Source organism: Merops nubicus, unplaced genomic scaffold (genome assembly GCF_000691845.1).
Source record: "Merops nubicus isolate BGI_N331 unplaced genomic scaffold, ASM69184v1 scaffold21849, whole genome shotgun sequence".
Classification (NCBI taxonomy): Eukaryota; Metazoa; Chordata; class Aves; order Coraciiformes; family Meropidae; genus Merops; species Merops nubicus.
Window position 1 is genome coordinate 10,744 of NW_008629250.1, and position 27,076 is coordinate 37,819.

At 49.2% G+C, this 27,076-nt stretch overlaps 1 protein-coding gene across 1 annotated transcript; it reads right to left on the minus strand.

Annotated features, from left to right (window-relative positions):
- Window positions 1-7,801: 7,801 nt before the first annotated feature.
- Window positions 7,802-27,073, minus strand: ATAD3A (ATPase family, AAA domain containing 3A; the record flags this gene model as incomplete). Its single annotated transcript, XM_008946944.1, is given in 12 exon segments — window positions 7,802-7,972; window positions 13,739-13,847; window positions 14,417-14,584; window positions 17,134-17,156; window positions 17,159-17,206; window positions 18,068-18,119; window positions 20,391-20,515; window positions 21,340-21,465; window positions 22,352-22,408; window positions 22,633-22,788; window positions 26,170-26,239; window positions 26,922-27,073. Coding segments are annotated over 12 exon segments (1,257 nt in total), but the record flags the coding sequence as incomplete, so codon positions are not given.
- Window positions 27,074-27,076: the final 3 nt, after the last annotated feature.

Genomic DNA, 27,076 nt, shown 5'->3' on the forward strand with positions numbered 1-27,076 from the left:
CCCACCCACTGTGCCCTCTTACTGCTCAGCAAGCCCTTGAGCCAGCCAAGGCCCCATCATCTGGCCCACCCTGGCTGAAGGACCTGGCAGCAGAGGAGCAGAAGAGCCCAGAAGCTCATCCTGGGTGTTCCCAGCTTGCTGGGCTGCTTTCAGTTCCTCCCACTGCTCCTCTCTACCTCATTTTCCAGTTGCACTCAGCTGGGAGAAGAGAATCCCTGGTACAAAGGGATGCTAAAAAGAGCCACTAAGATGGGTAAGGGACTGGAGCATCTCTCCTGTGAGGAAAGCTGAGCGAGCTGGGACTCAGCCCAGAGAAGAGAAAGCTCAGGGGGCTCAATGTGTATAAATAGGGATGGGTGTGAAGAAGGCAGAGCCAGGCTCCTTTCAGTGTTGCCTAGTGACAGGACCAGAGGCAATGGGCACAAGCTGGAACACAGGAGGTTCTGCTTGAACACCAGGAAACACTTCTTTAACTGTGGGAGTGACCAAGCACTGGGACAGGCTGCCAGGGAAGCTGTGGAGTCTCCATCCTTGGAGAGAGTCAAAAGCCAAGTGGATATGGTCTTGGGCAGCCTGCTGTGGGTGGCTGTGCTTGAGCAAGGGGGGGTTGGAACAGATGAACTGCAGAGGCCCCTGCTGGGGTCTGGGAGGGAAAGCCACAGCCATGCTGTGGAGAGAAATGCCAGGCAAATGGTGTGAGCTGGAGCCCACTGGCTTTGCAAAAGAGCAAGTGTGGGTATGAGAGCACAGCAGGCAGAGCAGACACAAACCCAAGGTCTAGGTGAGCCCAGAAAGGAGAAGGTCCTGCAGGAGCCAGTGAGGGAAGTCCTGATCCAAGGGCATCTCCCACTTTGGGAGAAAGCACATTGGGAAGGGAATGTTCCACAGGTCCTGGCTCCTCTGGAAAAGGGAGGGCAGTGTCCACCCTTCACCCTCCCTCTACCAAGGCTGGAAGCCAAAAGGGCTGTCAAGCCCTGGAATGGGCTGCCCAGGGCTGTGCTGGAGTCCCCATCCCTGGGGGGGGTCCCAAGCTGTGGAGACGCGGTGATGAGGGACACAAAAAAAAACCAAGCTGTGGAGACGTGGTGCTGAGGGACACGGGGCAGTGGGGCAGTGCTTGGAGTCAATGCTGTCAAAGATCCTTTCCAACTGAACTGACCCTGAGATTGCAGTAAAGAAGAAACCCCAATGGGAATGCCAGGGCTGCCAGCCCCTGGCACGTGTGCTGCTGGGGCACAGGAGGAGGAGGAGGAGGAGGGCAGGTGTAAGGAGGAGCTCCACAGTGAGCCTCGGCTGCTGCATCCTGCCTGGGCTCTGTGGACTCTGCGTGTGTGTCAGTGTGTGTCTGTGTGTCTGTCATCACATGCTCCCTGCATGGAGCCCACTCCTCCTCTAGTACCTCCCATCCATCTGCACCAAGGGGGTCGCTGGTTTTAGTCCCCTCTTCAAGCTGAGCCCTGGGACTTCCCTGGAGGGGTGACACCAGGAGGATGGGTCCATCCTGTGGGGTGCTCAGCACCCTCAGCTTACAGCAAGGCAGTGGAAACCCCTGCAGGACAGAGCACAGTGAGGGAGACCCTTTTTTTTCAGCAGTGCTCTGCAGTGAGAACACAAGAACAAAGCCTGGAGTGTTTTTCCTCCATCCTTAACCTTCCTTTTCTTTTCTTCTGCACCCAAACCAATCCTGCATGCACCAGAGAGGAAGAGGCACCACACACCTGGACACTCAGAGAGGGAGGTTATGCTCTGCACAGAGTCTAACCCCAGAAGAATCTCTCCTTGTTGAAAAGCAATAATGGCTGATTTTTGTATGAAATCCACTGCACAGGCCAGTGTCACCTGCAGTTTGTGCCCTCCAGGGCTGTGCTGGGGTGGTGACAGGGCTGTGCTGAGCAAAGGGAGCAGCTGAAGGCCACAGAGAGCCTGGGGGGGGAGGCAATAGAAAAAGCACACTGTGATTTTATTTGGGTCAATGAGTGAGTGTATTTCAGCCATCCCTTCCCTTTCAAGAACATGTTTGTACCATAGATCACCAGTCCAGCTCCTGGAACTAAGCCCATCCTTTGCTGTTTGTCAGTAAAATAGTTTTTTGCATGTTTTGCATCTGAGTGGTTTTTTTTCCCAACCCTTTGAAGCTCCTGGGGTGCTCCTGGGGGGCTGCTGAGGGGCAGCAGGTGCCCAACTCATGGGCAGGGCCTTGAGAGAGGAGGAGGAGGAGGAGGAGGAGGAGGAGGTGGTATAAATGTGGCTTGGGCAGCATGGCAAAAAGCTGTGCCCAGCCTTGACCTGTGCAGAAGGGCTCTGCAATCTGCCCCAGGCTATGTGACATCACAGGACAATGCCCCAGATTTGAGCCTGCCTGTCTCCTGGGAGCACAGGGAAGTGCTAAGGTTCATAAAAAAAAGATAAATATTTTACTGTTCAAATCAAATTCAGGGTGCAAAGCTACCTCCAGAGAGGGATGTGGGTCTCTTGCCTACTGCCTGCCAGGGCCAGGAAGGCAAAGGCAGGGTGCAGGGAAGGCTTTGGCACAGGCAAGGAGAGGTGTGCTCACATCCCACTCCAGCAGTACCAAATCTGCCACCATGATCCACTCCAACACCCTCTGTTCTGCTCTTGTCTCCTGCAACAGGACCCCCCACACACAAACAGAGCAAGTCTGGCACTCAGACCACTTCAGCCTTTAGATGTTGCTGCACGAGTTGCTCTGCAAGCCTGGGAAAATCTGGGCACATTTCTCAGGCTTGGTGGAGACACTGCATGAAAGCAGAGCAGCCACTGAAAAACTCTGACACCCAAGCAAAGAGACCCCCCAAGAACAAACCCCAGGGCCCATGGCAGAGGAGAGAGAGGAAAGAACCCCCAGGCAGCAGGGCAGGGAGGTGTTGGCATGGACTAACTGATACCTGCAGGGGCTGGCACCTCAGGTGATGGCTGGGGGTAAAAAATGGCCAGTGACAGAGGTAGATGATCTGACTTCTGTTGAGGTGAGAACAATCAGAGATAGGACAAAAGCTGGAGGACTGTCTGGGGCTTCTCCAAGCTACCCCCACGCTGCTTCCCTTTGCCATCTCCCAAAAACAACATCCTGGTAGTGCTGCTAGAGCTTCCTTCCAGGAGACACCACGCATCAGAAGGGAACAGTAAGATCTGGTGTTGAAGGTGCCAGTAAGATTCCTGTGATTCCTCAGGGAATGAGGGGAAAGAGAAGGAAAACCAGCCAGCAAGGGCACCCTGTCCCAGGTAATTGGAAGCAAGATCTATACCTGTCCTTCACGCTTCCAGGGCAGGCCAGGGACCTGCATTACAGGCTGGACAAATCAATCAGATCTGGCACTTAAAAAAACCCCAACATATATATATAAAGAAGAATAATGTTGCAATAAAATGGAAACAGCCACAGATAATGGATTATAAAAGAATCCAAGTGTTTCTTCTCCATTCAAAACAAAACCCCAGGTTGGTAGAGGAATTTTTTGTGAGGAGGGTCCTCACAAAAACTCTTACAGCTCGGGGAGTGTGTGGCACCTGCAGCCCTGGCCTTGCCCAGCAGAACTTCCCTTCCAGGGTGTGCCATTCAGAAGGAAATATGTCAGTGGATGGCCACTGAGGGTGCTGGCTGAGCCTGTTATAAATCTGTCTCCCAGCTGCACTGTGGAAGCCCAGAGAAGGCGTTTCAGCTGGCAGGGGGAAGATGGGGAGTGATGGATTGCTTGCTAATCCATCTGCTCTTAGATTTGCTCTCCAATACAAAATACTATTTTAATAAAGTGCTATTAGCTCATAACTCAGTGTCATGGAGAGGAGCTAACCTCAGCCTGGGGTTGCCAACCTCCCTCCCTGCACAGAGCATGAACAAACAGCCAGCTGGGTGCCACCTCCACAGGGGCATCATTCATCCTGGGAGCAGACAGCAAACCCAACTTCCTGGTGAGGCTGGCAGAGGGGACAGAGGCCCTGCACTGAAATCTTGGATGAGGCAGGAGTTGAGCAATGACAGGTGGCCTTTTTTCTCCTTCCCTGTTGCATTCCACACGAGCAGCAGCAGCGGGAGCAACTGGCACAGCTCTCCAGCAGGCAGCAGGGCATGAAATCACCTAGCTGGTGGCTCAGAGTGACGTGCAGAGCAAGAGGAGGGAGGAGGAAGCTGTTTTCAGAGGCAGGACTTGGAGAGCTGGTAGCAACAGCACCTGGGACACACAGAGAGGGCTGGTTCCATCACTCCAACAGCCCACAGCATGCAACGTGAACAAAGAGCAGTGTGGAAGTGTGAGAGAACAGGTGCAGAACCTTCTTTCCTGTGGAAATAATAGAACCTGAAGTGTCCCCACTGTTAAAAGCAGCACGTTCAAGCCTGACAGCTACACTTGTTCCAGGCTGGGCCAGGGCTGACCAGGTGCAGAATTGTGCATCCCCACCACACAAGGATGTGGAGCTCAAACAAAGGGACTATTTGGCTGGAACCTACCCCAGCAGCTCCCAAAACAGTCAGGGAAAACCAACTGAATCAGCTGGTACAAGTGGAAGAGACGAGAACAACTCAGCTGGAAGACTGGACCCAAGCAAAGAAAGTTGTCCACACCACTCCTGCCCCTCCTTACCTGGCAGGGGTGGCACCCAAACCTCCTCAGCCCTCCTGAATCAGCCTCACCTCTGGCTTTGCTGCACCAGCTCCTCTGGCCTTCCCAGCTTAGGTGCCACTTCCCTCTCTTCTTCAGGGGTGGGAAGAGAGACATCACCAGTCAGCAGGAGTTGGGAAGGTGCTGTAGCCACAGTGCAGGTTCCAGGCATTGGATCAACAGGGGACTGGGGGATGTGCCTGCTCTCCCAGAGCCACAAGCTTCCCTGGAAAGGAGGGTGAGAACTCACCATGAACTTCAGGCAGAGCTGCTGTCACAACCTACCAGGTAGGAGCTGTGGAGGGAGACCATGAAGAGAGAGAAGAAACCAAGCAAGCCCTGAAGCTCTCTGCTCCTGGGATTTCAACTGGCACCAGGGTTGCACAAGCCCCTGCAACACGTGGCTAACAAAGCATGAAGAGCACAGACCTGCAGAGCTCTGACCAGTTGACTGAGGATTTTTGAGGGTGAATGGAAGTCGAGACACATGGGACAAGTTCTGTGTATTAAAGAGCCCTGTTCCTAGGAGGAAGTTCCTAGGAGTAAGTACAGAAATGACTCTACTTACCTCTCTCCCACCTTTTAAAGGAAAATACAGAAAACAAACTTCACTTAGTAGAGAGAGCATCATCTTCCAGGCTGCACAAGATGGGGAAAGTATTTGCCCTTGGGCCACAAGCAGTGCCAGGCAGAGTCACAGCAGAGCCATGTCTCAGCCCTGTGCCTGCAGGACAGCCCATCCTTCCCACCCAGACCAAGCCCAAGCTCAGGTCAGGATGAGTGGCACCTGTCATTAAGAGTGCTCATTAAAAGCCCTTGAGAACTCACTGAGAAGCACTTCTGTACTGGGGCAACCCTGAGAACCCCTGGGTCAGACTGTGCTTCCCACTGTCCTCCCCACCACAACACGAGGCTGCCTCCAGCTGATTGTCCTCCTGAACCTGCCATCAATCCCCAGAGCAGAGCAGAGCAGGGCACAGAGCTGCACCACGGGCACTCTGCTCCCTCAGCTTCCACACAGGGCCCTGGTGCAATCTGAAGGAGGAATCCTGTGAAAGAGCTGAGACAGCAACTGCTGTGCCTTTCACAGGGCTCTCTCCCCAGCCCTCCCTGTCAGCAAAAGCACAGCCAGGCAGCAGCAGGACAGGGCAGAGCACCCTCCCCCTCCCCCAGCTCCTCCTCTGCCTCCTGGAGGTGAGGATGGAAGAGAGGGGAAAGGTATTGAAGGTGTGTCACAATTGGATTTTAATCACACACTATCAGACTGCTCCCTCACGTAGCTCATTAGCGAGGGGTTTTTAACAGCCTGTGGCTCTGCTTAGTGCTCTTCCATCTCTTGGGGCTGAAAAGAAATAGAATTTTAACAAACTCTAAATAGGAAGGGGAAAATCTAGTCCTCGAGCAAATCAGGGGACTAAAGGGCAGCTACAGCTAGGCTGGAGGGGAGGGGGAAAATAAAACAAAGGCCCCCAAGCTTCTCTGAGTCCTGCAGAGCACAAAGGCTGCAGCTTCAGCTCAGAGCCAGCCCTCCCTTCCCACAGCAGCAGGCCCTGCAGCCAGGCTGAGTGGGGCACACACTGCTGCTGTGGGACTCCTGTCCTTCACCAGGGAGCAGCTCCTGAAATGCTGCTTCAAACCCTCCCTTGGCATCCAGAGGAAAACACCAGAGAACTAGTTTGAGATGGCAGCCCAAGAACTACCCCAGTGCCCTGGTGACCAGCCCTGCCCCTCTCCCCAGCCCTCGTCAGGGTGCATCCCTCAAAGCTCAGGGAGAGCCAGCAGCTACATGGACCCAGCAGAGACTGCTGCCAGCTCCTGTTGGAGGAGAACATCTCAGCCCGCTACTCAAGGGCACAGATTTAGGTCAGGGGAACGTGCTCGCCGTGCAGCTACAGAAGGGGACTCGGGGCAGAGCACAGAGTTCAAATCCAGTTCAAACTCAGAAAGAAAACAAATCAAGACCTTCTCTGACCCATCTCTTACAAACACAGACAGAACAAATGTCATCTGATGGAGACAAGCTGCTGTTCATGACTTGACAGCAGCAAATTTCTCAGTTGTTCCAGAAATGCAGCAGATGACTCGTGGGCTCCCCAGCCCGTGCTGGACACCTCTGTGCCAGACAGGTTTACTGAGCCTTGCCTGCTCACCTCCTGGAGCTGATGTGGGTGGGGAAGAGCAGCCAGGGCTGCTCCCAGCCCAGCTGCAGCAGCCAGGACCTGGCTGGAGAAAGCAAACAAAGTGCTGTGGGCTCTACAGTCAGAGCAGACACCAGGGCTTGGGCAGGAGAGGTTCCTGCTGCAGCTCAGCAGTGTCCGAAGGGATTCCCAGCAGCCTGAGTGGTGCTTTCAAGCCTGTAGGAAGGGCCAGTTGCTCCACAAATTTTTGTGATCCAGGGAGCACGTGCAGCTGTTCTGTGATGCTCTGCTGAAGAGGCATGAAAGCTCTCAGGCTTGGAACAGTTCAGCACTGAGGAGTCCTGCTCCAGAGCTTGGTTCCTCAGGGTGCACTGCTGCAGGCTGGCTCTACAGCCACCCTCCCTCCAGGAGACCCAAGGACAGGGAAGACAAAAGGCAGAAGCCAGGTACCAGCTGCTGCAGCCCCATCACAAGGGAGGTCCTGATGCTCCCTGGCCAGCCCCCTGCCCAGCTGTAGCTCCTCCTAAGTGCTGACTCCAAGTCCACCAGGCGCTGCTGTGAACCACCCCAAACATGCCTCTGTGACACAGAATCTACCCTGAGGGGTGACAACAAGGTAGTAAGGAGTGATGCCATGCAGAGCTGTGAGCGAGGAGGTATGGCACGGGCAGGATGGGTGAAAAAAGGATGAGAGACATCTCTGCTGGAGCACAAAGCTTACAGAGTTAAACACACGAGGAGCAGGCTTGGACAGGCCCTGGGCTCGTGTCACTGGGACACTTCAGAACAGGGTCAAGTGGCTGGAAAGGATGTGGAGTTTGAGTGTCTCGAGCAGGACAGGCCACACAGACTAACACAGCCAGCAGTATTTCAGCAAGGGGTTCCTTTAATCCAGTTGCTTCTGCCCTATTTAAACCATTCTGTCTTCTGGTGCACTTCAAACCACGACACTGAAGGCAGACTGAGGCTGTGCCCCCTCCTGGCACCCACACGGGACTCCACTGAGCAGCTTCCCCCCAGGCCCCCCGTCCCCGGGCAGGCTGCTCACAGGGGTGTGTCCTTGGGGGAGGGCAGGGGCGGGTTCCTGCCCGTGGCTCCGGCCCCCTCCGTCCTCAGCCACTCCCTCTTCTGCCGGTGCTGCCGCACGGCGTCTGCCACCCGCGCGTCCAGCATGGCCTCGGTCAGCACGCCGTCCTCCGACGCGTAGGCTGCGGCCTGGGGGCGAGGGCAGAGGAGACCTGGGTTAGGGGGGGTGGTTCCTGGGGTCCCCGAGGCTCTGAGACCGACCCCTCCCTTTCGTTCCCTTCTCCACACACGTTTGTCCCCACCCCAGCCCCAGTCTCACAGCACTGGTGGTGCCCGGAGCTGGCACGGCCGGGAGGGTGTCCCTGCCCCGGGGACACTCACAGCAAGTGCCCAAACACGGGCACAGCTACACCAGGGCTGGGGCTCTGAGCCACCAACCAGCACCTCTGCCTCCCTGCCCGGGGATTGCCTGCCAGGCAGGATCCTGGCACGGGCAGGGACAAGGCCAGGGGTGGGTGGCACTGCCCACGGGCAGCGTGGTGAGGCTGCAGGCACACTGGGCTTGTTCAGATTCCCTCTCCTGCTCTAGGAGTGCTGCATGTGTGAAGCCAGGAAGGTAAAGAGGAATAGGTCATATGGTGATTGAATGACTCCAGCTGAGACAACAGAAAAGGTTTTAAACACTCACACAGGAGAGCTAATACCCATGCTAGGGTGGTTGTGGGCAATGTGGCACCTGTGAGCTGATGCCCAAGGTGCACTGGCCTTGCTCTCCTCACACATTCTGCTGTGAATCTCCCCTGCACCACATCTGTGCTGTGCCCCCTCCACCCTGTACTCATACTTCCCTTTTCTCCTTCCTCCATTCATGCCCCTACTCCTGTCACCCCAATTCTGCCTGGAAAACAAGCACTTGCTGCTGCTGCTGCTTCAATAGCAGCACAGGGCTGACCAGCTCCCTGCAGGGAGGGCTGGGAACCACCAACACCTTGCCAGGGAGCCCACAGCACTTCCAGTGGCAGCACAGGGGAAAGAGAGCATGTGCCACATCTCTTCAGCTGCAGGACTGCCACTGCTGTGCAGCCACAGGCCAGGCAGGACTCCAGTGTGGGCTCCCTGCAGATGCCAGCAGCAGCAGCTGTCCCCTCCCAGGGAGGGGGATGCTCATGCTCTCAGCTGTCCCCATCTCCAAGGTAACAAACCAGCTCCAGGCTATGGATTTCTAAATCTGGTGGCTCCCTATGCCAGTGCTCCTGCAAGCAGCTCAGCACCATGGATCCTGGCTCAGCAATGCTGGTGAGGGAGCTGGACACTGGTCAGCATGGGACCCCTCCAGCTTCTCACATCCACGCTGCCTGCCCTGAACAGCCCCAACTTCTGTCCACACCTCCCTCCTTCCACAGAGCTATCACATCAGACTGTCACACCCCAACCCTCCTGTCTGCAGGGCAGTCCTCAAGATCCCTGTGACCTCTTAGCTCACTCCCACCTCACTGCAGGAGGAGTAAATATCACAAGAAATGAGCAAAGCTCACCCAAGCTGCTGCCCAGCCTCCCCTGGCCTCCTTTCCAGCCCTTTTTGGGGAAGTGGGGAGGTCACAAGAGGTCTCACTGCACACACCACGTGTAACCACAGAGCTGGCAGGTGCTGGGTTTTACTGCAGGAAGCATCAGAACAGACCCTTCCCTGTGCCAAACCTCTGTGATCCTCCCTTCAGGCAGGACTGACAAGTCAGGGTAATGCTCTTATTTCAAGTCAGGCATAAACACTGGCTGCAGGCACAGGAGTGTGAGAGACATCTGCAAAGAGAGACCTCACCTGGCACCTGTGCCCTGCCCCCAGTGCCAGGGCAGGGGGCTCCCTGGGCTCAGGGGCACCAGGAGAGCAGCACAGCTCCCAGCCTGGCTGCTGCCACAGCCCTGCTCCTGGTGCTGTCAGGGGGGTGGTGGGCAGGCTCTGTTCAGCTGAAGGGTCTGCTGTTCAGACAGGCTCTGCATCCCCCCAGCCTCACCCCAAGCAATATTAAGTATCTTTTCTAATTTTTTTTTGGTAGGACATGGCTCCTTTTAGCTTCCAGTCCCCAGTCAGCCCCCTCCTGCCAGTGCAGCCCTGCAGCCAGGAGGCTCTGGTGGTGTCAGCTGGAGCAGGTCCTGCCCTGGACTCAGGCTCTGTGCCTCCACAGAAGGGAGAGGATGTCTCCCCTTCCCCCCTGCACTGCACAGAGCACCCATCCAAGGGTGGAAACTCCTGCAAAGCTGTGCAGTTCACGCTCTGTTGATTTTCTCAATGACTTTCTATTTATAGAAAGCCTCAGGCCCTAGCTGTCAAGAAAGCAAATGGGAGAAGCAGCTGTCCCTTCTGGGAGTAGCTTGCACACACACACACACACACAAATGGTTCCCAGCTTCATTTATATTCATACCTCTGCCTTCTGCATGGACACATTTTAACCCATTTTCTCCAGTGCAACTATTCATGTTTTGCATCTCAAATCCAATTATGAAATAATCTGGAAGCAAAGTATTTGGAGGGGGGGGAAGTAAAGGGATGGAGCACAGATGACAAGTCCAGCCTAGATGACCTAATGTTTCATTTCAGCCAAGAACCACAGTTTATTTTAACCTGGCCAAACTAATCCTTTGAATCACACATTTATAATGAAAATAGCCTGCTAAAAAAAACCCCCACAAAACAGCAAAAACACAAGCACAGCCCACAAAACAAACCCCACTTACTTATAATGTCCTTTAGCTCAGACCCTGCTATGGAAACATTAAATTCTTCTCATAGCTTGGTCAGGCAGATGATTCTTTTCTATTTTTAGAATATACACAAGGTTCAGGGAGCATTTATGCCAGTGGCACAAAAGGTAAGGAAAAGACAGGAGGCTCACCTCTACCATCAACACCAAGACATAAAACTCTTGGGAATCCTCCTGAAGTGTTGCCAAAACAATTTTTCCTGAGATTTTTGGCTTGGAATAGTGAGAGGTTGCATTTTGACATTTTATCTCAAGCATATTAATGGGTTTTTAAGTACAGGGTGCAGAACTAGAAAGTCTGCACCTTACTCTAAACAGATCCAAAGGGAGTTTTTAAGTGTGTAAATGCATCTAATCCAGGCTATGCTCATAAAGGATTAGCTGTGGGGAATGGAAAAGCACCAGGACAGAAGGGAATGCTCAGTCTCCTGCAGGAGAGATTAAAATGGATTTCTATCACACAGACTATTAGCTGTGCCAGACAGCAATATTTTTCCCAGTGCTGGAGGTTACACCCTCTGCTTTCCTGCATCTTAGCTTTTCTCTTTGGTAAATGCAGGAGAAATTGAGACAGACTGAACCAACAGTGAACCAGAACTTCATGCAAGTGGCAGCCAATCAATTTGAAACCCAGCTTACAGTGGAATTAGGCCTATGAAAGCTGCAGCTCTTGCTCAGGCTTCTGGTTTAACTGAGATGTTTTTGTGAGGGCAGCACTGGCAGAGCTCTCCAGAAACACCTTCATGGGAAATATGATTCTATGATTCTCAATGCCCCTGAGGCCCTGGCACAGCAGAGTGCAGGTTACTCTTGGTGAGAGCCAACACCTCTGACAGCTTCACCTCCTACTGCTTCAGAACTTCACCTTCCCCCAGACCATCCCCAAAGTTTAACTCTGGCCATAAGAGGTGACTCCAGGCAAGCTAAGCAGAGCTGCTGAGGACCCTGGTGTCTAAAAACTCCATCAAGTCCAGGATAAACAGCTTAAACCTGCCACTCTGCTCCCTCTGCATTTGTGTTTGTTGCCCAGACACTGGCTGAAGGTTTGTCCCAAGAGGTGTGTACACACACAGACAGCAACCCTGCAAGTGACTGTGGGAGGAATAAGTTAATTCAGAAAACATATATACAAAGCCAAGGTGAAATAAGTGACAGGCATGTTGCAACTGAGCTGACACTCTGAGGATTAGCTCCAAGTTATGTCAGGGAACTATGCAAAATAGCTGAAAAGAAAATCTGCCCCAGAATGGGTCATTTGAATTTATTTAGTAAACAGAGACCTTTGGTATATTGCATTTCAGCAGCTGATGTGATGAACCTATCTATGAAAGTGTTGGAAACTTAAACACCTTGAGCCACAGTTGTCTGAAGTGGCCTTTGAGGACTTCTGGAGAGCACTGGGCTCACCACATCTGCTGTCCACCAGCCCTGTGAGGTGTCACTAAGATCAGAAATGGGGCTGCTAGGACACAAACCTTGGTCTCCCCTTTTCTTGGTCTTCCTGCCCTTCACCTTCTCAGCTTGTCCATCATCTCAAACTCTTCCTGCCTGTGTTTGTAGCTTGACACAAAGCTTTGGGTGGAGAGAGGGGAGATGTTACAGCTATTGCATCCAGCTGAGGGAAGCCTGAGGAGCATCTTCTTGAGGCAGTTATGCTGGTTTGTAGCCCCTGATCCACCCCCTCAGGTGTGCCAGGACAAGGGTGCAGCTCTGCAGTTACCTCCTCCTGCCAAGCTATTTTTAATTCTGATCAGCTCCCTGTCCCAGTTCATGGCACAGCCCCACAAAGACACACACCAGTGCCATGGAAAGGACAGCACACAGGCAGGAACACCAGGCAAGACCAAGTCTGCCACAAAGGCTCCTCAAACTCCAGCCCTAACTCTTCCTTGGCAGAAGAGAGCACTGGATCAGCTACAGGGCCACCCACCAGTAACAACTGATCTGGTAGTGCTGAGCCAGGCCCCAAAACACCAACACCCATCAAGGGATCAACTTGTGCTGAGTTCCTCAAACACCTGCTTACAGAGAGGCTGAAGTGCCTCCCCCCTGGCACCTCACCCAGGCAAACAAAGGCAGTTGTACACATGCCTTGCCACAGCTGAAAGTCAGGGGGCTGAACATGGCACAGATGCAGCCTCCTGTGAAGCTCCAGCCAAGTTACAGCTCCAAATTCCTCCATCCAGGGACTGACCATGAACCCTGTGGTAGCACTTAGGACCAACAGCTCTGGCAGGCAGCTCCCAGGGCAGTGTCCAACACAGAAATCCTTTTTGGATGCCTTCACAGACCCACTTGTGGACTGTATCCACCCAGCCATCTCCTGGGGAAAGAATTCCATGTGTCTAGCCACTAGCTGCAAAAAGCCTGAGCTATTTTAACACTGACTCATGCCACATCACACTTCCTTTCTTGATTAACAAGGGATAAGATATTAAGTCCCTTGTTCTAAAACACCAACAACTTTGATTTTGACAGAGATGAAGCTTCTTGCAGCTTCTACATAAAAAATTATCTCTTTTTGCCCATCCTTTCCCATCTCTTGCTTTTTTTTAAAGCCCTTTATGACAGCAGAGAAGAACACAACCTCCTGCTGCAATTTTACATAGAAGCCTGTTAGTAGTTCTTGGTGCTATGAGGTACATTTTAAAAAGTGACCAGAGCAACAGCACCAAGGAATTAGTCAGCCCCACCTTTCCCTTCTTTCAAGATCACTTAAAGGATAAATGCTAAAAGCTGAGGTCACTCCCAGGGAGTAATGACAAGCTAGAGATAAGAGGTGATAAAAAGCAAAGGATCATTTATCACAGCTTTTTATTGCAGGAAATGCTTTGTAACAAAGCCTTTTACATGCATGGGTAAGAGTTCTCTTCTAACTGTGGAGAAGTTCTGTGACTGAGGTCTCCTTTCTCTCCCACATCCCTGTCACTCACTTTAAGACAAACATCCTAGGTCTTTATCCTGGGTTTCAAAATCAGAGGCCCACAAAAATCATTTTCCCATTGGTAATTACAAAAAACTGTTCTGATTTAGAAGATGTTCTGACACCCTCCCAGAGCCAGCAGCAGTCCAGTACTCCTGCATGGACATAAACTCCAAAGTGAGGCAAGATCTGAGACTCCAACATCAAACCCTCAAAACTTCCAGAAAGGTGAAAAGAACCAAGAAGCCCCATGATAAAAGCCCTGCTTACCTGCCAGGCCACAGCAAGCTGAGAGATCTCTCGGCCAGACATGCCCTCTGTCAGCCTGGCAATCTCTGAGCACTTCTTCCCATAGTCAAACTGGGCCAGCTTCAAGCGCCTAGAAAGCAGAAGTGCCAGGGTTAGTTTACATGCAGCCACAGGAGAGGAGTGTGAGGGAGTCAGAGGAAGGCTTTGTAAAGAGCAGCTTACAAGGAAATCAAAGATCAGATTGGATCAATCTGTAGAATGATCCGTGCTGAGCACAGAAGTTGTTCTCCTGGGCCCAGGGAGCCTGATTTTGTGGCACAGAGAACCACGTACACCTGGATTAAGACCAGAAAAGTGCTCGACTGCCCAGCACAAGGAAAGGAGTCACTGTGTCCAATTTGCCTCTGTTCAACCAAGCAAAGGCAAGTGCTTGAATAGGAGTTCCAACAGCGTTCCTACTTCCACTATTGCCTTCAGTCCAGTAAATGGTCTCCTAAATTTTAAGGGCACAACAACCCATGGCAGGAAATTCTAGGCTGGCATCTCATCAGGTAACAGGACAGCAAGAGGCATCTCCAGCTCTTACCTGTAGCACTTGTTTAAAGTGGGTTTCTAGGTAGTGTGACAGAATATGCAGAGGAGATGAAGAAAAGCAATAAAAGAGGATCCCCAGTGTGGGATGCCCTCCAGGACACTCACTGTTTGCCCTCTGTGGCTGGCTTCAGGACGTGCCTATCGAAGTACATCCTCACGAGCCGCTCCCGCTCCTCCAGCTGGGGCAGGTCAAAGTTCACCATCTCATCTATCCTGTCATTGATGGCCCAGTCAAACTGCTCGGGCTGGTTGCTTGCTAAAACAAGCATAAACCTGCAAAGTATGAAACGTGAGAGGAAAGACTGAAAAAGAAAATCCATAAAAATAAAAAATCAATGAACCAGTCTGAACACCGAGAACAGCCACGGCCAGCATCAAAGACATCTGATGACCTGGCGTGTCTGAGGGTTTGTTAGAAACAGCATCTCAAGTGAAATACAAAAACACAGAGCAGTTTAAGCTATTTAAAATTGAAATGTGTTTAGTTGGGTACTTGACCTTCCAACATCACCCTTCCCCAGTCTGTCCTTGCCACAGAAGCCTCATTTAGCACTGTACCCACCACCTCCCTCGAGTTAGGGGTACCACAAACCTTTAGCCAGAGGACAACCTCCCAGACACCTCTAAGTCTGACACCTCAGAACAAGGCTGGACAACATGGAGAGATGTTCTCTGGCACTTCTGGATCTCCAGCTTGAATCCCAGTTTGGGGACCCGACTTCATGCTGCTCACCACACAGCACCCCAGAATGATGAGAGGCTGCACTAATCCTGCCCTGTGCCAAACTGGGAGCCAACAGCACTGCTGAAACCTCAGCCAGCTCAACGAGCTGCAGAGCCCTGAACAGGCTCCTCCTGCCCTAAGGACAAGGGCAGTGTGCCACTTCCCTGTGTCAGGGAAGGTCACTCCTCAGCAGCTGGCAAGACTTGACTTGTTTCCTTCAGGCAAGCCTGAAAACACATTCCTGCATCCAAGCCTAACGTGTGCAGAAGGAGAGGTGCCCAAAGGAGGTTTGTTTCACCAAGCTCTGCCCCATGGCACAGATGTGCCAGCTTCCAGGCCCTGCTCTCTCCTGCTGCATTTTGAAGCCAGAAAGTCAGTCTTCTGCTTTCTAATGATGCCTCTTCCCCATGCCAATTCTACTTTAATGCTTTAATTGATGTTGCCAGCTTAATAGTGCTTTAAAATTCAAAATGGGCTTTTAACCACAGCTATTGGAATATTGACATTCTTGCAGTCTATTGAAATCCTGGTCTGCAGGGGGCTGTGTTCTGTGCTGTCATTTCTGACAATAATTTTCCCAGCCCAAGAGCCACATATGCACCAAAACTGCTCCTTTTCTACCAACAAGGACTTCTCCCAAACCCCTGGAGAAACAGCTTGGATAAAAGCTTGACATGCAACCTGATATCCAGGCCTTACTTAGTCCTGAAAATGATAAAAAGTGAGGAAAAGATGCAGGCACAGTTAGCTATCCAGCAAGAAGATGGACAAAGTTCAAGTCAGCAATTCACAGTACTTAGTTACGTTGGTGACAATTCACTGGTAAAGTAAAAGTTCTCCTCAGGGTCTCACTAGATTTACATGCACTATTAGGCTTAGTCAAGTGAACTCCCATTCTTGCCTGCAGGACTCCTTGCCCACAGCAGCAGTAAGGCTGTTGAGAAGTAAAAAGCAGTGCATGAATCACCAGGACGTGTTCAGTCTCCTAGAATGGCTCACAGTTAAATTAGGGTTGAATTCAACATCTGACAAAATGAGAGCTCAGCTGTTCTGAGTGGAGGCATTGCACCCACCAGCACCCCCAGAGCTCTGCTGAGGCAATCCAGCATCAGGGGAAGGAGCTGTCCCCTCACCAGCCCTACCAGGCACTGCCTTGCAGAGCAGTTATAAATCTGCTCAAAACCTGCTAGATCTAAAAAAAAACAAACCAAAAATCTGCTCAGAACTCTGCCACATCCACAGCAATTAGACCTTGCAAGTCCAAGAAGGATTAGTTCCCCCTTTTTCTAGGAAATGTCTACAATGCACACATTATTATTCTTAAAAGTTCTCCAGATCCATCTAAACATCTTCATGATCTCTGCAGGTGCAGGGCAAAAGACAGTTCTGGGTATCACCTAGGAGCTCAGGGGATCTACAAGTTTTCACCTTGGAAAATTTTATTCCTATCCTAAGCACCACTTGCCCTGGGTCCTGCAGAACATGTATTTTGCCAATAAATATTCATTATATTTAATCTTGCAAACAGCAAGTACAACATCATTTAATAATAATAATTATACTCAGCATTTATAGAGCAACTCTATCATTTCAGAAGAGGCTTGCTATCCTCCAGAGAGAAAAGAAAGGATCTTGTAAGGTTCTGGCAGGCTCAACACCTCACTTCCTAGCAGTCATTTTGGAAAGGCACAGCTTCCAAGGCACCTCACTGTGAGAGAGGAGGGTACAGAGACACTACATACAATCAGCTATCAGTTAGAGCTGCATTGGTTTTAGCAAGTTCAGTCAAGAGAGGCCCCAGGGACAGAAAATGCCCTGCTGCTGTCCTGAAACCATGACCTCCTCCATGGCTACTACATCTCTACCCTGTGTACAGCCCTTCTGAGTCCTGACTTCCAGGTCCCAGGAAAAGAGGAAAGCAGGAGCAAGGTACATTCACTATATGAACTGAAAAGGGGATATTCTGTGCAGATTTTTTCAAGTCCTTAGTAGCAAAGATCATGTTTACAACTTTCATTTGCACACCACAGACCCTTTACAGACTCTCCCCAATTCAGGGGAGTATCAGCTGCTGCAAGGGCTGGAAGAGGACACTTACTTGTTGCTGTGCTGCCCTGTTCTAAGTGCAGGAATGCATTTAAAGTTGCTCTGAGATCTTCACTGATTTTCTCCTGCAAAGATGAAATCCAGGGGAAGATGAACTGCTTGGGGACCTTAGACAGGCCACAGCTTTACACAGCATTATTGACAAAGTGAGTTCTGTTACTGTCAAACATTTGCATTACAGCAGAATCCAAAGCCCTGCAGTACCTTGGGAGAAAAGGATTAATTTATATACCCAGGAATAAGGATAGGAATTAAAGCTGCCAGCAGACAGTCAGTCAGTGATTCTCTTGATCTCAGACCTGAGGCTCTAAGCACTGGCCCAGGAGGCTTTCCCTGCTGAAGGTTATTGCAGCTGGGAAGTCCAATAAGAAACTTAGAGGAAAATAAAGCACAGCAAAGCACTCACATATTCCAAGTAATCTTCCAGGTATAGCTCTTCAAATACTGCTGGGGCTCAAGCAGCAGGTTCAGATTCAATGTACAGTATTGTGACTGACTTTGAAAACACAAATCATTTGTAGGGGGGAAGATGCTAGTGTAGCTTTGTCAGTAGTGAAAAGCAGTTTTGTCATTTAAACCTCCCAAGACAAATATCTGGTGAGACAAAACCCAAACCCTGCAGGGTACCAGCTCTGCAGAGTGAAGGACCTCTTGTCATCATGCCTCTTTCTTCCCTACTGCCCAGTCACCTGCAAAAGCTCCAAAAAGGCTTGTGCCACCCATCTTTTGCAGGGAGGGACTCAAGACAGTCTTGAGAAGCTCACTCCATTCAGTTGCAAGATGCTGAGTTCTTATCTCTGCATCAGTTCCTGAGGTGAGTCCTAAGGCACCTGCCTGCTGAAGCTGGTTCATCAGGTTAAACAAGAAGGCTGTTGGCTGACTAACTGCAGCATGCACAGGTAAAACATAAGACAGAAAGTACTTACTGTTGCCCTCTTCCTCAGAAATGCATCTGCTTCATCCACAAATAGCAGGAGGCTGCAAAAGGAAAGCACTACACAGTAACAGGAGACAGGTAAGTGAGGCTCAAACAGCTCAAGGATTCTCCTGTCCCACTACCAGGTACCCATAACTGTGACCAGCTGTAAGCCTGAAGGATTACACAACCAAATTCATTCCTTAAGGCAACATTTCTCAGCTAAGGTACAGCTGATTTTCCATTCTGTGTGCTTGGCCCATCCCAACAGTTAAAGAGGTATCAGCTTAAGGCACCTGAGGCCATAAATCTGACTCCAGACCTCTGGAGTTTTGGTTGCTGCTCTTCAGAACCAGTCCTGGGGCACACAACCTTAACCTCCTCCAGATTCTTAAGTGCAGACAGGAGTTTTCACAGGCATGGTTCAAAGCTTGCATCAAGCAGGGCTGGTATGTCACAGTCAAGCTGGAGTAGATCTTTGAAATTAAGACCTGTGAGAGTCCTCATTTTACCCTTCCCTCTTATTTAGAGAAATGTGTGCAAGGGTACAAGACAGGCACACAAGCATACAAGAAATCTTGACAGTGGCATCTTCCTGCCATTTTTCTTCCTTATGCCATTCTAAAAACCTCAAACCAGAGTCCTCCTCTGCAACTTGCTTTGTTATTTTGTGGGGTTTTTTCCTTTCCAAACCACACTAGCAATAACATAATGGTTTCACTACCTGTGGAGAAGTGAATTAATAAAGTCAATGAATAATTCACCAAAATAAATTCACTTATAACCCAAGGGTAGTGCTTTTCCCAAGAGACAAAGTATATAGAGATGTTTATCAATAACAGAACCAAGCTGCTCATAAAGCTGTCACAGCTTGTATTACCTTCTTGCCTAGCTTCAAAACCAGCTTTCTTTCAAGGGATTTCAGGGCCTATTAACATCTTTTACTCAACTGCAGCTTTTCTGAAAATATTCTCAGCTACAGTCTCTGCAAAGAATTGCCTTTACCACAACAGCTTCAGGTAATAAAGGCAACACAGCACTAACAGCTAACATTGTTTGATAGCCAGAATAAATCTGCTTAAAGACTTCAATGTTACTGGCACACAGCATATTGATGTACATGGACAGGTGTAACCTTTGATCAGGACTTTCATAAGCTGAATATCTGAAGTGTATGAAGTTCTAATGCACAGAAGTTTTTATCAGGACAGAGAACAAATTCAGACCCAGGCAGTGCTGTGAAAGATAATTCTTTAGTGGGAGCATCCAGTAGTCTCCATCCAGTTGAGTATTCTCATATCTCTTCCAATTTTTTCTTCCTAAACTCACTTAATTTCTTACCCCTTTCCTTCTATAGTTCCTCAGGCTAGAAGAAGCCTAAAGAGTTTAAATCCTTAGGACACTTTGCATGGGTCTGTTTTATTTTTTAAAGGGAAAATAGAAACATTTAGATGATGAATGCAGCAAGGATTAAAACAGACACTGCAAGATAATGTCCATCTAAAGCAATCAGAGAACACATAAATCACTGGGCAGCCACATTTCCAGAAGACCTGTGATCAAAATAGCACAAAAACCCAAAGTGACACCCACTGCAAGTTCTCTACTGAATATTAATATCCTGGCTGGACAAGCAACTTCCCAGCTACCTCTGGACTGCAAGAATCCACTTACACTAGTGATAATTTGCACAGACAAATTACCAACACACTCTTAGGAAATCAGAGTCAAGATTTAGCCTCAACATGCAGATACAATTTTGCTTTTGAAAGGTGGCTGAAAAAGCACAGCAGCTTGTGACTTTTACACCTATCCACCACCAATGCCTTTAGCTTCTGTCTCCCTCCTTTCCTCCTGGCAATTCCCTGCTTCTGCTCAAGGCTCAACTGTAAAAAAGAAGCTGGATCCAAAGACTATCAGAGTCTAAAATCTGAGCAATAACAGGGGACATCATATCCAGAGGATGTAAACACCTGGTTGCACCTCCACTGGTGCTAACTCTTCTAACTACTGCCAGAAAACTAAGAAATGTGTCCCAGCCTTCAAGTGGGCAGTATCAGTCTACCTGCCTGGTGAGCTCAGCAGAGAGTCAAGCTATGGAAAAGATGAAGTAAACAAGAAGGGTCTGAGGGAGCAGAAGAGCAAAAACTTTCAGTCTTTTAAATATTACTAAGCAGCAAGAATTCACCCATTTTAGGCAATCTTCAGGAGACGTTACACCCAGTCAGTGTTACCTCAGCTGTGCAAAATCAGTAACAAAGAGAAAACTCAACTGCAGCATTGCAGTGAGTTTCTTGGAGTAAGAAACCCAATTCAGAGGAACCTCTACTTACCCTCTCCTACTGGTGTTTGCCCAGTCAAAGAGCTTATGCATGGCAGTAACTCCCTCACGCCCCATAGGGGCAACGTCGCCACCAGTCATGATGGCATAGTCCATGCCTGAGTGCACAGCTAATTTCTGGCAGGAAACAAGAAACAGTGAGTTAAGAACTCTCTTTTAGTGCAGGACCACAGAAGATGAAGAGGGAAATTAAAGCAGTTTAGTTCCCTCAGCATGCTTATTGGCAGAGAGGAAGTATGCTCCTAGAGGGAACACTTCTTTAGTCAGTGATTTGTCACTTTTCCCTTCTTCTCCTTAGACTGCTGTTGCCATTTCCTAGACTTGTCTCTCTTTGTTGGGTTTAAAAATCCAAGCTAGGTGGCATACTGTCAGAGCAGGCAGCAAAAAACTATCAAGATATGGATTTTATACAGAAAAACAAACAAAAATTTCTACTTGAGTCAGCAGGTCAAATCTGCCACTGTTAAACTAGTACCTGGGACCTCAGATCTAGTGGATGAGCACTAAAGAGCAAGTCAAACATCACATCCTGACTCAAATCCATACAAAAGCCACTCTGGTAGCACACGTGCACAGGGAAGCCATACCTATCTCTTCTCTGGGATGAGCAAGTGACAGCAGGAGAGACTCTGCTCAGACAAGGGCAGAAAATGAAGGGAGGTGGAAACGAGCAGGGGCTGATGTGGTGGCTGCACAAGTCCCAGCTGCCAAGGGCCTCTGCCAGATGGAAAGGCTCCTCTGCCTACACAGAGCTCTAGGATCCAAGGGACTGGGCTAATTTAGAGCTGAGGCAGTCTGATGCCCTTTCCTCCCCTCCCAGCAGAGACACAGGAACACAATGCTTATGCAATACCACAGCAACAGATTTCAGACTAGGGAGGGTGCTCAGACCAAGTTCTCCAAGCACCCTGCAGGCTGTTGGAATCCTGGCAGGGTTTTACCTTGGCAAAGAGTGTCTTCCCAGTGCCTGGGGGACCATACATCAGAATATTCCTGTAAAGGCTTTTGTTCTTTTTTGTATTTCTTGTTGCTATGGCAATGTCTCTCACACGTGCTTCTAACTGTGGCTGAAAGAAAAGGGTTAAACTTAAGGAACAGAAAGTGCCAAGAGACCTGCATCTAACAGCTTCACAGATCAGTACCAGCAAGAAGTAGGCAGCACTCCTACAGTCTCAAGCTTTTAAGACTAAACTTCAGCAGTTTATTGCTTCAGGCCAGGGTCATTCCCCCTTCTGTGTCAGATTTACCCAGTTTAGAGTTCTGCCCACTTGGCTACAATTCTTTTACAGGAAAAAGCAGCAGTGCAGGACCCTGTCTAAAAACTGCTAACACCTAAATACTCACTTCCTACTGGATGCCTGGGGAGGGATATGTGAAAACATAACCAACTCTTTGCAGTATTCATTCTTTCCTATAAATCATAAACATTCATGGTCATATTTATTACTGTATTTGTAGAGATAATGGGAGAAAGTTGTTCCTGCAGGAGCATTTTCTCTCAGCAGCTTCATTAAGTACTTAAATTTGCCTGAGATCCAGGAATCAAATTCAGCGGCAAACACAGAGAAGCAGCCCTAATTAAGTTAAGATTCATTCCCAAGATGGGCAAATGCTCATGTTGCTTTGGCTTCCTGGCCTACCCAGAGATCTGGGTTCAGCAATCCTTAACAGATCAGATGAGACAAGTGGAACTCTGTGTATTAACACACTGACTGCAGAGAAAAACTGCAGCAGAAAAAGGCCTGAACCAAGACTTCCAGCTGCTTTGCACAGAGGAAGAAAGGTTAACACTGAACACAGGAGCTTATTTATGGTCTCAGTGCCCCAAGGGTGCTATGTCTCCAGAACTACTGGAATTTCAGCTCGTGAAGCAAGTGTAAGGCAAGAGCTGTTTTTATTTGGATTCCAAAGTCATCCTTCACAGACCAAGGCAGCAAAATAAAGAGTACTCACACTGAGAACAACTCCTTCAAGGGCATCCTGAGCCTTGCTGGTAAGACGTTTACCAACCTAGAGAGGACAAATTCCATCACTGACACAGACATCACAGTTCTGACAACTCACCTGGACAAAAAGGTCACAGGAAAAGGCAGCAAGCTCAGCCCAGCTCTGCTACCTCTAACAGCATGCTTATGCACAGACCCACACACAGCTCCCTGCCCCACAAAGAGCTGCAAAAGGATTTCTGTATCCTCGTGGCTGAGGGCAGGACAGGACTCAAAGCCAAACCCTACCTGGATAGGATGCTTCAGAGCCTCCAGCAGGGTGATACGTGAGGTTTCCCTCACCAGGGAAGGTTTCCCCAGCCTTGCCTCTATGTACCTCCCTGCCACGGCCGTGGCATTCTTGGCAGAGTAAACTCCCAATGCCAGCAGGGTCAGGCCTGCCACCTGCAAAGACAAGGGACAAGCATTGGGTAAAACACTTGGCAAGGCAATGCTCTGGTGTGCAGCACGGCCTGTGGTGGGGAATTAAGATTCAGGACAAATGCTGACCAACAGGGGTTTATTTTTGGTAAGATGTTTTATCCCTGGTCAGACAGCCAAGGTCTCACACTCCCTATTCACAGGGCCTGTCCCTTGCACCTGCTGTGAAAGGAAGCAGAGGTAATGCAAGCAGTCACACATCCAGGCACAGGTACTCCCTGCTCAAAACGTGTGGGGCTTTTCAGACTCTTATCTAAGTAGAGCAGGGGTGGAGACAAGAGCCACCAGGTTTGCTGCACACCTCAGGTAGAAGCCCCTGTGGTTATGGCTGCAGCTCAGTTCAGCTCTGTGTTGGCTCCTACCAAACCAGAAGCCCTGCAGGCAGCTTTTTCCACCACAGTGAGCTGTCAGAGCAGACAAGGAGCTGTGCTGACAACGCTCAAGACACTCCAGGAGGTTGCCAAGAATAACATCTCAGGACAGGATTTGAAAGCAAGGCTTCACTGAAATCTTTAGCATGTACAGGATCATTTCCTTAACTCTCAGGGACTGAGAGCACTGATAACTCCTACAAAACTCCACTGAAGGTGCACAACCACTAGCCTCCAGGTCCATCTGTCAGTTTACCAAAAGTCCTGTTCACCTAAAAGCACAAAGGAACAAGGGGCATTAATTTTAAGCTGAGAGGTGTTTGGTAAGAGGCCAAACTGTTCCACACAGCTCTGAGTGCAAGTCATTGGTTGTGTTCAGCTCACAGCTGGACACCAGTCCCCCACAGGAGAGTGAGCCCAGACAAATGAGCAAGCTGCAGCAACTGCTTCTGAAGCAAGCAGACTTTCACCACAACTGCAGAACAAGGTCAAAAGCCTCAAGGACAACAAGGGTGGCACCACTCAGTAAACCATTGAGACACCATCTGTTCAGCTTCACTCTGCTTCCATGTGTGACATCATCTTTGCTTTGGATAGAACCATGAAGAGTTCAGAACTGTGAATCCATGATGCAAACAGTTCAATGCCTTCCACACTTGATGCATCTCAGCTCACAGGCACTTTCAGAACACAAGAAACTCCACTTTTTGAGCACCCTGCCTTTAAACACGAGGTTTTTAAAGTCCCATGACAAACCATCTCACACCATCTGCTTCAGCATCCCCCAGCACCACCCAAAGCTGCAGGCTGATGCTTGTCTCTGCCTGGATGGAGCTGATGCATCTCAGGGTTTAGGACTCTGCTGACGTTCACGTTACAAGGCACAGAGAAATCCAGCTTGAAGACTGACAGCTATGTATCAAAACAGGAAAATTACTCAACCCTGACGTCTGCAGAAGAACCCAATTACTATGCCAACCCCACAAATCAGTCTGATGACTGATTACCATGAAGTCTCTAGCAAATCTCTGATAAGCAAAGTGAATTCCACTAAAATAAAACCCCAACAACCCCAAAAATCTTTGAGCAGAACCTTAGGGTTCTGCTTGGATAGGAAACAGCAGAAAAAGAGCAGCCTTTACAGCAGCCAGGAAATGCTGAAAATCCAGGGCTAATTTAGAGGAACCCCAAAATAACTGGCTAATTGTTACCTTACAGTCCTTTTTCAAAGCAACACAAAATAGGAGTTCCAGCTGTGTTATATCCTTTCCAAAAATATACTTTTTTTTTTTTTCAAACTAAATGTCCCAAATTCACAAGACAAGAACTTATCAGAAGCAAAAATGACCATCAGGCAGGAAACTGGTATCTGGGTCAAAAGAATATGCAGTTAAAAGCCCCAAGCACTAAAGGCTCTGAATACTGCATGCCAGGTACAGCCTACAGATGACAAAAGGATCCACTAAAAGCACATCTTGTTCTCCCCAGGGCACTCAGGCAAAGTGTCTTTTGTATCAGCCTGTGTGTATAAACCCAGAGGGTGGAGCAGATATTGGTGAGTGATTTAAAGCAAAATGTCCATTTTAGCAAGCCATGCTACCAAAAATATATTTCCACTGCAAAGTTTTGTTCTAAGTAGTACACTGAGAAACAGCTTTATGTCTATAAGAAGCCACTGCCATGCTCTTTGGTCCTGTGACAAGATGTTGGTCCAGCTTTTAATCAACTTACTTAGCACACATAACAGTTCTCTATGTGGTCTCTAGGCTACTTCAAAATTAGATGTAATGTTGTGGGGAAAGCAGCAAAGCATGTTTAGTTCATCTCCTGAAGTTCCAGAAGACTATTGTGCTCCTTTCTAGATGAAAATGGTGCCCCCAGGCTCCCTGATCACAGAGCTGACAGTCCCCCACCCACCTGGGCCCAGAGCAGCAGGCAAGTTCTTGGCAGCTGCCTTGGTGGGAAGGAATTGCAGCTCAGTGACAGAATGCATGCACAAGGGGATTACTGAAGGATTCCTCTCTGTAGCCTTAAAACACATATTATAACTTAAAAATAAAACAAAACAAACTTTCCTGATGCATCTCTTACTGTTTTCTGGGGGAGTGTTCTCAAATTTTTAATGTGAGGGGTACATGATCAAAAAATTTTTGAAGCCAGTGGTTTAAGGGGAACAAACCCATCCAGTGCCTGCAAGATCAACTTTGACACATCTCCAATATACTTTCCCTAATGTTCCTAAAAACACATTTCCAGTTTGTAGTTTAGCTGCAAACATACAAAAGACATCAGGGACTTGGAGAAACAGGGATCCCTGTTCCCAAAACCCACCACAGGTAAAGAAGTCCTGTGAGAGCAGCATCAAGCATTTCATAATGCTCTGATCACCTATAAGCAGTTAGAGATGTTCATGCATCAGGAGAGTACAATGAACATCAACCACTAAAACACTGAATGAAAACTGGTCAGCTCAGAGCCTAGTCAAACCCAAAAATGGCATTCAAGATCTCAAAGAAAAACCTGCAGTTATCTCTACCTATCAGATAAAACCCCTACTCACCTGCATACCTAGGACAACAAATTCTAGAACAATCTGTGAAAGAACCCCACCACAATCTGTGAAGACTCATCTACTTTTTTTCCACAGAATCTGCATCTACCATTGATAATAGCTGGGAAAATTTTAGGAAACCTCTTTGGAAAGGTGATGGTGCCTCCAGGAACAAGACAATTCTATGCTGTTGATCAGTCAAAGCCAGAACTTTTGTGACCAGTGAGAAATGAGTTATCTGTACAAAGAAGATGAGAATGAATTTGATAAAAATCTGAAGCACAGTATCTCCTTAAATGAGGACTGCAGAGAGCACCAAGTGAGCAGCAAATTTCCACCAGGGTTTACAGTTTATAAATGTATCAGAGAAAGGAGTTAAACACATTTACTTTTCTAGAAGTTACTGATATGTCACCACCTTACCGTGGCTGTAACTTTATCCCAGTCTGTCACAAAAGCACGGAATCCTTCCCCAAAGAGCATCCCAGCTGTCCTGTGGTAAGCAAAGAGCAAGGCAAGCAGAAGGAAAAGGGATTTCAGAGACTGAGTAGGAACAATTTACAAAACAACCTCACAATGATCTTCTTCAGAACTGCACAAAACAAATTGAGGGCTCACCTTGGAACTGGGCATGAACAAGTCAAGGAAATACATTTATAATCATCTGATGTCTACACCTGATCTAGGATTAATTACAGAAAAACACTGGTATTAAGATATTATCAGTTTCTTTAATACATTATTGGTGCTGAACTGTAATAAAAGGTATCTGACCCTAAAGATTTTTCATTCAAAAATCCCAAAGGACCTAAAATGAATCACTGACAAGCCTAAATGCCCATTTCTATGGGGACAGGCTGCCTGATGCTTTTATGGAGTACATTCAGAAACTGAAAGAACTCAGAGTTTTCACAGTGGTTGAGCCTCAACCCTAGTGAATAAGACTTGAGAAAAACTGCACAGGATTCACAGCTCTGTGCCTAGTCTGGTTCTATGATTCTATGACATCCAGATGCCAAGGTAGCGTTCTGTAATCCAGCTCCTACTCTGCGGGGTACAGGCTGCACAAGCCGATTTCTGACGCCCCGCAGAGCTCAGGGGAAGAAGGGGCCAGGTTTCCTGTGTGTGGGGAGGGAGGTGGCCGGGCAGCAGGGCAGCCCAGCCCCCTGCAGCACCTGAGGGACTCCAGGACGGTCTGGCGGTGCTCGGCGGCGCGCAGGCGGATCTGCTCGCGGGCGATGTCCGCGTTCTCCCGCTCCGCCCGCGCCCGGGCCCGCGCCTCCGCCTCCACCCGCTGCAGCTCCTGCTTCTGCCTCAGCTCCAGCTCCCG